At 37.4% G+C, this 13661-nt stretch overlaps 1 protein-coding gene across 2 annotated transcripts; it reads right to left on the bottom strand.

Annotated features, from left to right (window-relative positions):
* Positions 1-252: 252 nt before the first annotated feature.
* Positions 253-5967, bottom strand: LOC131168769 (bZIP transcription factor TRAB1-like). Of its 2 annotated transcripts, XM_058142165.1 has the most exons (4): positions 3459-5966; positions 2224-2295; positions 2114-2143; positions 253-705 (listed from the first exon to the last, which is right to left on the bottom strand). In XM_058142165.1, the coding sequence occupies exons 1-4, from the start codon at positions 4593-4595 to the stop codon at positions 631-633; spliced, it is 1314 nt and encodes a 437-aa protein (XP_057998148.1). In that variant the 5' UTR covers positions 4596-5966; the 3' UTR covers positions 253-630. The 2 variants fall into 2 exon arrangements, with proteins under 2 accessions (XP_057998148.1, XP_021666437.2); XM_021810745.2 differs by lacking the exons at positions 253-705; positions 2114-2143; positions 2224-2295 and adding an exon at positions 2606-3125 and having other exon boundaries at positions 3459-5967.
* Positions 5968-13661: the final 7694 nt, after the last annotated feature.

Genomic DNA, 13661 nt, shown 5'->3' with positions numbered 1-13661 from the left:
CTTGTCTAAACAATCGCAAAGAATCGGCTAAACCCCAGAGAGCCTTATGGCTTTCCTTCTGTGTGTTGTAACACCTGAACCAAAAAAGATAACTAGAAAAGATATGTAGGTACTGCTGATCTCAGCATTCAGGAGTGAAAAACAAAGCTGAAATTTATCACAAAACCTTCTACTTCCTAAATACGCATTCATCTTTAGGAAATTTGTAAAGCTGAAAAGGAAATTAGAAAAGAGCTAAAAAAGGCGTGAGGATAACCATAAAATAATAGAGAGCAAAATCACCTACGCCAATTGTTATACAGATGTCATTAATAAAGCTAGTTCTTTGCTGTTAAAATTTATTAAGCTAACAGTGCAATACCTCTTAGCAAACTAGCTTCACTATCCTACATGTCCTCTACGAACAAATGAAAAGCAAATAGAGATGACACTAATAAGAAAGTTTAATCTATAGTGTGAAACCAATTTCAAGTCATAATTTACAACTCAACTCTCTGTACCTATACATACAGCTACCTAACCTTCAAAGTATAAGATGCAGGTGAAAGCTGCACCCTCCAATCCCTACACACAAATGGCGAAGACTGCATTCTCAAGCTCTACTACTGTCCACAATCAATAATATGAGCTCTACGAAGGGCCTGTCAGTGTCCTCCGCAAGCATTGCCTTTTAGATCCCCGTTGCCCATTTATTGTGTCTAAAAACTGCCAAAACAGAAAAGGATCATAAGCTTCTTATCTTAGCTGCCAAAAGTTAAATTGTCTTCACAAATTAGGAAAACTTAGAAGAAAACAGACTCTTGATTGAATAGTAGTTTTATCAAGAAAAAAAGCCCTTCAATAAGGCAAATCTACAATGCGATTTGAAATTGAGAGCGTCTGTAATGCACTCAAAAAGACCAAGGAAGGGAAGAGAAAGATCAATTTGAAATTTATCATCAACTCATTCCTTAAACTACCTTCTCATTTTCGTCAACCTAGACAGCATTATTGGCTTTTGTCATAAGTAAGCATTTATATGGTTCAGTTTCAAACTACTGAGTTTACTGAAGGTCAAAATGGATGAGAGATAATTCCTAGCTCACTCACCATGCAAATCCAAGCAAACTTATTGTCATCTTAGCTTTAATAAAAAATTGTAATGACTTCACATGGTATTGTAATGACTTCACATGGTCATCTTCGTTTTAATAAATTGAGAACAAAAAATTGGTCATAACACTACAAGGTTCATTATCAAGAAAACCAATCTTGAGATACCTTATTTCTGTTGATTTGGCTCCCCATACAACCTAATGTTGATAATATCATCCATTCCCATCTTTTAACACAGATTTGAAAAGACTGAGAATTAAAATTCGTTGATCAATAATTTTGACACCTTGGAAAGGAATTATCAAAATAAGCACATAATCAGAGAATTTACTACCATATATGAATAGTAAATTTGCTTTCTGTAAAGAGTGAGCATTCGGTTCGAACCGAACCGAACCAAACCGAATTGAACCGAATTAAATTATGAAAACCGAATTACATATTTTAGAAATCGAACAGAACTGAAATGGATAAAAAATCGAATCGAACTGATCTGTTCTATTTCGGTTCGGTTTAGTTCAAACCGATCGGTTTTAATTTTTTATTATTTTTTAATTTAGACTTAATTTTCAAGTTATTTGATCTAATTTTGACTTTGGTTTGAACCTAATAACCATTAATCAATGAAATTAAACAATTTTTATATATATAAAATTAAATATAATTCATAAATTCCCCATAAAAATAAATTAATTCAAAAATCGATTCGATTCGATTCGATTTGGTTCGATTTGAATATATAAAATTATCATTCGGTTCAGTTAGGTTTAACCTTTTTTCCTCTTCAAAGCGAATTGAACCGAAATAATAGAAATTTTTATAATATAAAACCGAATCGAACCGATTGAATTTTAAAATCGAACGATTAAACCGAACTGATTTAGTTCGGTTCGATTTTTTAGTTTGAGCCGAAATCTGCTCACCCCTACTTTCTGTTCATGAATAATGATTTAGGATCTTGTATTTGATCAGAATTCAATTTAAGGTGAGGCAATGATATTAGTAATGAGGCCAATACCTGATTTTTCTGCATTTCCATAATTTCTGCCTGCAGCATAGAAAGCAAGGTCAAGGAAGTTCGATAGAGCCTAAAATTTTCTGAGATTTGAACTTAACAAAAGAATTTACCTGTTTTCTCTGCAACTCTTGGTTCAGTTCTCTAAGTTTTGCAACCTCTGCTTCTAGCTCCAATGTATAGGCCTATAAGGAACCCCAAAGAGAAATTTAGCAACATTTGCAGTTCATACTGAAGTTTTTCCAATTAGTAGCCAAGCTGATGCGCTCAGTAGAAATTTCTCAAACCCCAACAGCAGGAAAAATTTCAACAACTCCTAGGAATACTGTGATTTGCATTTAAACTTTCTTTTATTCAGGATTACTGTGAGATGAAACAGTGCCATGCTTCCTGTTATGCATCATTAATTCACAATACATCCATCAAAATGATGGATGCTTTAAACAAGCATCCTTCAAAAGTTGAAAGATAATTAGTCAAGTAAAACCTCAGAAATACATTCCCATCATATGGCCTTGAATTTATTCTGACACCATGAATTGGAGGGCTATTTATACAATCACCAAAAGTGGATAAATAAGTCAAAATAGGCCAGTTTCATACGTTCTCTATCATGTACCCCATGTGGCAAGTTACATTGTTCTTGTGCTAAAGATCTTCTTAGTCACTAGCTAAAGCTCCTTTTAACACTAAGGGCATTAAGACTGCACAGTTCAAATTTAAGCATTAATGTTTGCATAATTACAATAGCACGATCACCATCACATTATCTTATGTCAGATTATTCCTTCTGACCACGAAAAACTGATACAAGAACAGCAGCTTGTAGAGACAGTGTTGGAAACACGCAGCAGTGGCAATTAAATGAAGACAAATATCATATTCCTGACAAGCAGGATTCTAAAAAAATGTTGGCTAATTTCTGTCTGTCCAGTAATTTCTAAATGTTCCACCAATATGCAACCTTTCTTCAGAACAATTTGCAATGTCTCGTTGATGCAATCAACATAATATCCTGGCATTGCCAAATGTAACTAAATCATGAGTGGAGCTTTCTTCAAACTAATTCATTAGCATCTTAGAGAAAAATTATAAGACGAAAATCAAGGGATTTTATGGATGAAATCTACACGGGCAGAACAAGGTAGTGGCAAACAGACATTAGACTAGATTTCTAAGCTGCAACGAAAAAAAACTTGGACCCATAAAATTACTACCAAGAAAACAAATAGCCCCTTGATTAGGTCCTAAGTATCATAATCCAATCAAATTACAAAGACAACTTAAAAGAGTTGGATATAGTATTCAGTAAGTGATTGATGCATAGTAGTTCATTCACTAAACTCACCTGCATGCGAGCCCTTGACCTTGCAGCAGACTCTCTATTTTTTATCATTCTCCGATGTCTTCTCTCAATTACCTTCTCCAAAGCTGCACTGGCTTTTCTTCCCCGGCCAAACATGATAGGAACTGGTGAAAGTGAAGAAAGCGTATCTGCATTATTTTTTGTGATCATATCTGGTGATATCTGATTTGCAGGAGCTGGTGTTACAACTGTAACAGTCCCAGCACCTAAACCAACCATTCCCATTCCTCCACCATGAACTAAATTATTGTTTATCGATGTATCTGCAATCCCAACAACTGAACTCCTCACTCCTGGTTTGGCAAGCTGAGCACTGCTCACTAAATGCATAGGTGATGCAAAAGCCGCATTTGTGGGCATGGGGAAGAGTGGTTGCTGCTGCTGGGGTTGGTTCTGATGCTGCTGCTGCTGAGGTAGTGGCTGAGAGGATCTGATTCCACCTACATTCAGGGCTAAATTTGCAGGCTGACTAGTAACGATATTATTATTGTTTTCCACTATTCGTGTCCCCACGAGTCCATTGGTTCGATTTGGCTGCTGAAACCCAAGAGCTATACCAGAATTGGTGTTGTTATTATTATTACTACAATTATTTAGACGCGATAATTCATCAAAGAATCCGCTATTGTTTGGTCTTCCAATTAGCTGAGTATCCTCTCTCACGACCCCTGCCCTGGTCAAGAACTGCTCCAAAGTCATCTCTCCCAAAGTCTCTTGTCTCTGAGGCAAATTTGATCCCATGTTGCTCCCATCTTTAGCACCATCCGTTCTTTCTTTCATCAAGTCTTTCCAGACCTCGTCAACAGTCTTCTGACTTAATGTCCTGGGCAAAGTTAAAGAACCTTGTCTTTGCAAATTCCCATCAGAGACACTTCCTTCTCCAGCACCAACAGTACTTGTCATTGCCTGAGTCTCTTCAGCTGTCCATATGTTTTTCAATAGCTCCTCCATGTTCATTGATCCAAAGTCCTTTCCAAATCCTCCACCCCATGTGCTCTGGAACTCGTCAAAGGTCAATGAGTATACTGAAGGCTGGCGGACTAAACCTGATGGCTTTGCATTGCTGCTCTCCCCCGCTGGGGCATTACCAAAGTTCTTGAAGTTCAAATGAGACCCCATTCTTGACAATAGTAGTAGCAACAGTCACAGCTCAATCAAACAGGCCTGTATCTTTTTTTTTCTTCCAATTTCAGTAGATCATAATGAAATCCCACTCCTTCCAGCTTGTTTTCTTCAGATTGAGATCCAAAAATTCACCATAATGAAGTAAAGAGTGAGCAAAGCATTAGCATGCTTACATTTTCAGTTCAAATCATAAAATGAAAGAGAACCAAATTCTAACAACCACTAACATAAAAACTACAGTGGAAGACAACTAAAAAATTCTGTGTGACAAAACCAGAGTTAGCTGCAGCTTGAAAGAGCTGAAAGAACACAAAAATGAAAGCTCAAGTGATACCCCATTCCCAAGAACATTTGAAAACACACCAACCAATAAATATCTTCAAATAAGTATAATAAAGTTCCGCATGGCATCCAATATTTTACAGAAAACAATTAAACACTGAGATATAGCTTTGGAGAGGTGAAGTCAAGAAAGTTAGATGTTTCAAATAAGATCCCTCATTCAAGAATTTATTAAAACAAACAGAACTCTAGCTTGGAAGAATTGAAATCATAAAAACACGACTTTCAAAGAAGAATTCTCACTCAACAATTTGCTAGAAAGAATCAAGCTATAGATTAGAAGAGTCAAGAGGGGAAAAAAAAGGTACAGAAAATGCAAACAAATCAAGTATAGATTTATAGGGTTGTGAGAAAATAATAAGATCTCTTCTCCAAGAATCTCAAACGGTACCAAATACAAGAACTGGAAGTTCCAGAATCAAATCAAACAAACAAAGATAGCCATTAAATTGATGCAGCTCAATTAAATCTCAGGCGCTTTGGTCATGTTATCCTCCAATTCCAGATCCAAAAAGATTATCAAAATTCTTTCTTTCACAAAAATAAAAAATAAAAAAAAAATCCTTTTCTGATAACTTTTTCATATCCAACTCAAATAAATATCAAACTTGAGCCCCCAAAAAAAATTTTAAAAGCAACTCATTTATCCAAATCAGAACCACTGCCCAGTGAAAAAATCACTAGAATCAAACCCCAAACCCCATTCCATTTCTGGATTTCAACTTTCGTTGCCAGTAACACCACCCCAAAAAAAAAATACAAAATCAATCCACCATTCGAGTTCGAGCACCACAACTCCCTCCATCAGCTAAGAACTCATCATTCATCAAATCAAAATAGAAAATTAAATAAAAAAACCGAATTTCTAAAAAAACCCGCACAAAACCCAAAAAAAACAAAAACAAATAAGAAAAATAAATAAATAAATAGAAGGAAAATAAAAATAAAAAGTACACTTAAATACAACAAAGCTACATAGAAAGAGAGGGAAACAGACGGAGGGAGGAAGATAGGAAATAGCAAGCGGTGGGATTTTTACTTACCTTTAATAATTTTAATTTTCTTTTTTTTTTTTAAATGAAAGTTAAAAAAAAAAAAAAAATCGGCGTGGAAACTAGGGAGCGACTCTGAACAGTGTCGTTTCTCTGAGCTTGGCCGGTGGAGGCGACAAGTGTCTACTGCACGTCGACACGAGTCGCCATTTAAGGGCCTAAAGTGCTGATTTTTTTTATTTTTTATTTTTATTATTTTAATCAGAGTCACCCACATCACGCAATGTGAGCCAATAAGAGAGAGTTGAAAGATGGATGTGATGAGTAACCAATGAGATTGTGCAAGGTGGGTTTTTTTTTTCCATTGGATTCCGCTTTCCGACACGAGGAATTGGACGGTGATGGGATTGGCTTTGGTTGTTTGTGGCTGCGGGTGGTGGGATTCAGTGTGATGTAGGTGCAGTTGGTGATTGAATACGAACCGTTCGTTTTGAGAGAATTATTTTTTTTCTTATCGGATTGTGGCACGTTTGAGATTGAGATTAGGTGGTAAAAAAAAATTTTTTTTTAATTCATTTAAATGTTATTAAAAATTTTATAATTAAAATATATAAATTAAATTTTAAATAAACTTTTAATTTTATTAAATTTATTTAAAAATATATTTTATCAATAATAATTTCGATAAACTGCTTTTGTAATTTGGTCTTATCAAGACATGATTGATCATGAATAAACACTATTTTGTATTAAAAGAATTATAATATATAAGAAAATATGACTGAAGAGACAAATTCATGAACAGATAACATATCTTTAGTTTAGTAAGCAAGCTAATCTACAGTGCTTTATAGCATATTTTGTAATTTAAATTTAAAAAACTATAATAAAAACAAAATAAAATTTGAGTGAGCAGTTTAATAACTAAAAGAGTTTATCTTCTTTCTATAAATTTAACTTAGATGTTGAGTAATTATTGACCAAACGAAAGTATCTATAATAAATTTTAATAAATCTTGTCCATTATATATTTTTTTAATGTAGATCATATATAAAATAAAAAAATATTAGACTTAATTTTTTAAAAGTATTTATACTATTGTATAACAAATGTTCAAAAAATCCATTGATAAAACTTACAATTTATCGAAATTTTTTGACTTCAAAAAAGTTATATAAATTATCGACAGGTTTCACAACAGTTGGTAAAATTTTTACTTAACAAAACGTGTATGATTTATTAATAAATTTTAATGATAAGTTTTTGAATTAGAAAATATACAATTTAACATTAAATTTTTAATCCATTGATAATTTATGCATGAAAAAATCCTGCCTTTAAAGCCCTTCTTTTATATCAATTAATAATGGATTTCAAAATCCATTAGCCATCAAATTTTTAATGCATTGGTAAATCATTTGACATTAATAAAAAGGCTTAAAATTTAATTTAGTCTATTTTTAATTTCTTATTTAATTTAGTTCATAAATTTCAATTTAAAGTCAATTTAGTCAAAAAATAACGCAAATCAAGAAATTAAATTTCTTAATTTTCATGCTTAAATAAATATTTCAAAAAATTTAGTTTCAAAATTAAGAAGTTAAACTTTTGAATGTTTTATTTAAATTAAAAAAATTAAGAAATTTAGCCCATAATTTTTTTATTTTTAGGTTAAATTAAACTTAAATTGAAACTTGTGGACTAATTTGAATAAAAAGTTGAAAATGAATAAAATTAAACTTTTGTAATAAATATAAAGGCCAAATCGGGGGTCCCAGCGAAGAACTCAAGCCGTGACTACCCCCCGAAGGATCGGGTCCCAGCGAAGATCTCAAGCCCTGACTATCCGTCCTATCCATAGTCCACACCACATCACACGCACGCCAACGCACGCACACTGCTCCAAATTACCACAGCAACATACATGGCACTTTCACAGTTATGAATGCAACATAAATCGTGCCTAAAGTTTATCTACATAGATATATGCATATAAGTGATGCATGGGCATGCTTGAACATATAATAATAGTGAAATTACAATTAAAATTAATATTTTACTCACGACTTGACAACGGTCCTTTGTGGCGGTAGGCGGAGGAAGAAGGTCATCGGCTCACCTGACAATTACATTACAATTATTTAATACAAATGACTCAATACAAATCAAGAAAAGACCAAGTACGTCCTAAGTCGTGCCGAAAATCCGGCAGAGTCTCCCCTATACCTAGGACCTACCCAACCTGCAAAATGGCTCAAAACACACTTCTATATTCACAATCCATATATCCACAACTCAATCACATCACACAGCCCCTCCTAGGCCCATCAAATCAGTCATCCATCACAATATGTAAAATTTCAATTTAGTCCTTATAATTGATCATTTTTGCAAAAACTACCCAAACAAGCTCTAAAAATTCTAAAACTTTGCCCCGCGGTCCTTAGCAATATTACTAGGCTATTGCAAAAAGAATCATAATTTTCTGAGCTACCACGAATATTTTATGGATTTTTAATCCTATTTAAGCACTAGAAAATTACGAAAAAGCAAGGTTCGGGTTTACCTTTGCCGATTCCGACTCCTGGGAAGCGCTCGGGACGTCTGACAATAGGGGGTAGCCAAAACCTCAGTCCAATTCGGAGACTTTTCCGGTAACGGGTCTGTTTGGCCCGAAATTTGCAGACCCGGTCAACTGTCGAATTTCCGCGAATTGAGGATACCTACACGAAGCCCACAACACGGGGGTTAGTACATAAATTTTTCAGAATTTTCTAAGCTCATTTAATGCTCAGAAAAGACACTGCGAAGTTCCGTGAGACCCACCGAAAAACGGTATCGAAAAAATTCGAAATTTATGTCGCCGCGAAGCTCTCGACGAGTGGAGCGCTCTAGTACTCTCGGTTTTCTCGTGGGATTCACGGTTTGCGAGAAATCTAGCCCAAAAGTCAAAATGGGCTAAAACTTCCCGGGCAAAAATTGGACAAACCGCTCGATGGATTTCGGTGTTCTTGGTGTCTATGAAAAACCCTCGACGAGTAGATGATTTTAGACACAAGACTTGGTCCAATTGGTGGCCGGATCGGCCGGGAAGTCGAGGAGTCGCGCGCGCGCTGCGCGTCGTTTCTGGAGCCGTTTTCCGGCGTTCCAGGCGGCGGCCGGCCGTGGGGGAGGGCTGAGGTGGCGCGCCGGCGAGGTGGGGAGGCAGGGGAGGTGGCGGCGCGGCAAGGGGAGGAGGGAGGAGAGAGAAAAGAGAGAGAGAAGGGGAGGAGGTCGGACGCGCGCGGGGAAGGGAAGAAGAAAAAGAAAAGGCCGGTCCGATTCGACCGGTTCGATCCGGTTCAATTCCGGATACAAAATTTTGAATTTTTACTCTGCCTCGGAATCGAAAACGAAATCCAAAAATTCCGAAAAAATTTCAGAAAACTCAGAAAAATTCGTAGACTCCAAATATATTTTTAGTTTTGCCACGTGGTCTTTAAATTAATTTTTTAAAAATCATCAAAATTTATATTTTCGGAAAATCGATCCCGATTTTTAAAATTCGAAAAATCTCAAAAAAATTCCTAAAATTTAAATAAAATTAAAATACCAAAAATGCTCATAAAATAATAAAATTTAAAATTTTGGGGTGTTACATTCTTCCTCCCTTACAGAAAATTCGTCATCGAATTTTACACAAGGCAGAATAAAGTACATGATTACACATTGAACAAATAAGGGTACTTGCTACGCATGTCCCGTTCTGACTCCTATGTGCACTCTTCCACTGACTGGCTCCTCCATAAAACCTTAACCATAGGGATCTGTTTTGATCTTAGCTATCTCACTTGATAGTCCACTATGGCTACAGGTTGCTCCTCAAATGTCAAATTCTCTTTTAGCTCTATTACATCTGGCTGTAGTACATGAGAAGGATCTGGAATGTATTTCCTGAGCATGGAGATGTGAAATACGGGATGAACGTGAGAAAGGTTGGGTGGTAGCTCCAACCGGTAGGCAACTGCTCCAACTCTATCAGTAACCTCAAAAGGTCCAATATACCGAGATGTCAACTTGCCCTTCTTTCCAAATCTCATGACTCTCTTCATCGGAGAAACCTTCAGGAATACATAGTCTCCTACTGCAAACTCTGAATCCCTCCGTCTGGGGTCTGCATAACTCTTCTGTCTACTGAAAGCTGTTTTCAATCGTTCCCTGATTAAAGGAACTACCTCTGAAGTGTACTGCACTAGATCTACATCATGCACCTTCGCTTCTCCCATTTCCGTCCAACACAGAGGAGACCTACATTTTCTTCCATATAATGCCTCATAGGGTGCCATCCCTATGCTGGAATGGTAACTGTTGTTGTAGGCAAACTCCACCAAAGCTAGCTGATCATCCCATTGACCTCCAAAATCCAAAACACTCATGCGAAGCATGTCTTCCAGTGTTTGGATTGTCCTTTCGGACTGTCCGTCTGTCTGAGGGTGGAAAGCCGTACTGAAGTTCAATTGTGTGCCAAGTGCCTCCTGCAGCTTCCTCCAAAATCGAGAAGTGAACTGGGGCCCTCTGTCAGATATTATGGAAGCCGGAACTCCATGCAATCTGACTATTTCTCGAATGTAGAGTCGGGCGTACTATGCCATAGAATACGTAGTCTTCACAGGCAAGAAGTGAGCTGATTTGGTTAGACGGTCCACAATTACCCATATCGAATCATATTCTCGCGTGGTACGAGGCAACCCAGTCATAAAATCCATAGTAATCATTTCCCACTTCCATTCTGGGATAGGGAGCTCTTGTAGCTTCCCTGACGGTCTCTGGTGTTCAAACTTCACCTTCTGACAAGTCAAGCACTTGGACACGAAGTCTGCTATGTCTCTCTTCATGCCATTCCACCAATAGCTATCCTTCACATCATGGTACATCTTGGTGGAGCCTGGGTGGACATTGTACAGTGTATAGTGTGCCTCTTGCATGATTTCATTTCTGAGATTGTCCACGTCGGGCACACATATCCTAGAACCTTGCATAAGGGCGCCATCGTTGGCAAATCCAAACTCACCACCTTCACCTTGTTGTACTCTTTCTATGTTTTTCATCAATTGTTGGTCTCTGTGCTGGAAAACTCTAACTCTATCTCGCAAGTCTGGCCTCACTGAAAAATGAGCCAACAATACCCCCTCATCTGAAAGATCTAGGATTAAACCTTGATCCATTAACTCATGTACTTCCCGAATCAACGGTCTTTTCTCTGCTGAAATGTGCGCCAAACTGCCAGAAGATTTTCTGCTCAAAGCATCTACTACTACATTGGCCTTCCCAGGGTGGTACTGGATAGTGCAATCATAGTCTTTCAGAAGCTCCATCCATCTCCTCTATCTTAAGTTTTAATCCCTCTGTTGGAAGATGTACTTCTAACTCTTGTGGTCGGTGTATATCTCGCACACTTCACCATACAGGTAGTGTCTCCAGATTTTTAGTGCAAAGATTACAGCCGCCATTTCCAAATCATGGGTGGAGTAGTTCTGCTTATGCCTCTTCAGCTGTCTTGAAGCATAAGCCACTACTTTTCTATTCTGCATCAAAACACACCCTAGGCCAACTCTGGAGGCGTTACAGTACACGGTGTATCCTTCACCACTCATAGGTAGTGTCAACACAGGGGCGGTGGTTAGACACTCCTTAAGCTTCTGGAAACTCCTCTCACAGTCACCTGTCCAAATGAATGGAACATTCTTCCGAGTTAACTTAGTTAGGGGAGCCGCTATCCTGGAGAAATCTTGCACAAAACGCCTATAGTAGCCAGCTAGACCCAGAAAACTTCGCACTTCAGTGACTGTTGTAGGCCTAAGCCAATCAGTTACAGCTTCAATTTTCTTGGGATCCACTTGAATGCCGTCACTAGAAACCACGTGTTCCAAGAATGAGACGCTTTCTAGCCAAAATTCACATTTTAAAAATTTGGCATATAGCTGGTGCTCCATCAAATTCTGCAACACCATTCTCAAGTGCCACACGTGTTCTTCCTCGGTCCGAGAGTATACCAAAATGTCATCTATGAATACGATGACAAAACGGTCCAAAAATGGCTTGAACACCCTGTTCATCAAGTCCATGAAGGCTGCTGGTGCATTAGTGAGTCCAAAAGACATCACCAAGAACTCATAATGACCATATCTTGTCCTGAATGCCGTTTTGGACACGTCCTCATTCCTGATTCTCAAGCGATGGTAGCGATCGCAGGTCTATCTTGGAAAAGAATCTAGCCCCTTGAAGCTGATCAAACAGATCGTCGATCCGAGGAAGTGGATACTTGTTCTTCACAGTCACCTTGTTCAGCTGTCTATAGTCAATGCACAACCTCAATGACCCATCCTTCTTTCTCACAAATAAAACAGGAGCATCCCAGAGTGAAGTGCTCGGACGTATGTGTTATGGAAAGTCAATCATTATATTATTTCTGTGTATATTCTGTATTCTGTATTCCTATTTAGGATTTCTTATTTAGGATTTCTTCCTAATTAGTATAACACAATTATAGGAATCAATTGTATATAAATACCCATGTACATATTAATTGAAATATACGAGAATCATCTCGTTCTACATGGTATCAGAGCAGGTCATCTATCTAGGGTGATTATTTGTTCTCACCACCCACCAGAGAGACCTTGGCCGACCGGCCGTTTGTCTCCGATCAACATTGCCAACGTCGCCTCAATCCCCTCATTCCACCAGCGTGTCTTTGTTGCACGATCCATTACACCATTAAAGGACTTCGAGGTTTGGCTCTGATCCTATTTCGTATTTCCTTGATTTGTGATTTTGGATTATTTTGTTGTCACAAGACTTTGGATTAGCGTTTGGTTAGTTTTCTTTGTCTCAACAAATGGCGGACAATAAGAATGTTATTTACGATATGATTAGATGATGACTAAGATCACGGAACACAAACTTAATGGTTCGAATTATCCGGAGTGGAGTAAGATCGTTAGGGTCTATTTGCGTAGCATTGATAAGGATGATCACCTTACTAAAGATACACCTACTGATGATAAACATCAAACTTGGCTAAGGGAGGATGCTCGGTTGTTTTTGCAGCTTATGAACTCTAATCACAGTGCGGTAATTAGTTTAATTAATCAATCTGAAATTGATAAGTAATTGATGGATTACTTAGATTTTCAGATTCGTAAAGGAATATCTCGTATTTATGATGTTTGTAAGGCATTCTACCGTCTTGAGAAAGAGAATAAGTCTCTCACGGCTTATTTTATGGATTTTAAGCGGTATATGAGGATCTTATTGTTTTGTTGCCTTTTAGTTCTGATGTGAAAGTTCAGCAGGCCCAACGGGAGCAACTGGCTGTTATGAGTTTTCTTGCAGGCCTTCCTTCAGAGTATGACTGCTAAATCTCATATTCTTTCCAGTTCTGAGATTTCCTCTTTGCATGAAACATTCACACGGGTCCTTCTGCATGAGAGTACCCAATCTTCACAAACACAAGAGTGCTCTTATTAGCCGTAATCCAAATGGACAACAGGGTAATAGAAGAGGAAGTAGAGGAGGAATTACAGGCAACAGAAGTAATCAGCGTAATGGAGAGGCTAGTTCTAATAAGGACTCAAGAGGAGTCATTTGTTATTATTGTCATGAGCCTGGCCATACAAAATATAATTGTTCGCAACTTCAGAGGAAAAATCGGCGATCACGGATGGCAAATATGGCGCAGAGGAT

The sequence above is a fragment of the Hevea brasiliensis genome, unplaced genomic scaffold (assembly GCF_030052815.1).
Source record: "Hevea brasiliensis isolate MT/VB/25A 57/8 unplaced genomic scaffold, ASM3005281v1 Scaf358, whole genome shotgun sequence".
Taxonomy (NCBI): domain Eukaryota; kingdom Viridiplantae; phylum Streptophyta; class Magnoliopsida; order Malpighiales; family Euphorbiaceae; genus Hevea; species Hevea brasiliensis.
Note: the sequence above shows the minus strand (reverse complement) of the source record. Positions and strands in the feature narration are given on the sequence as shown.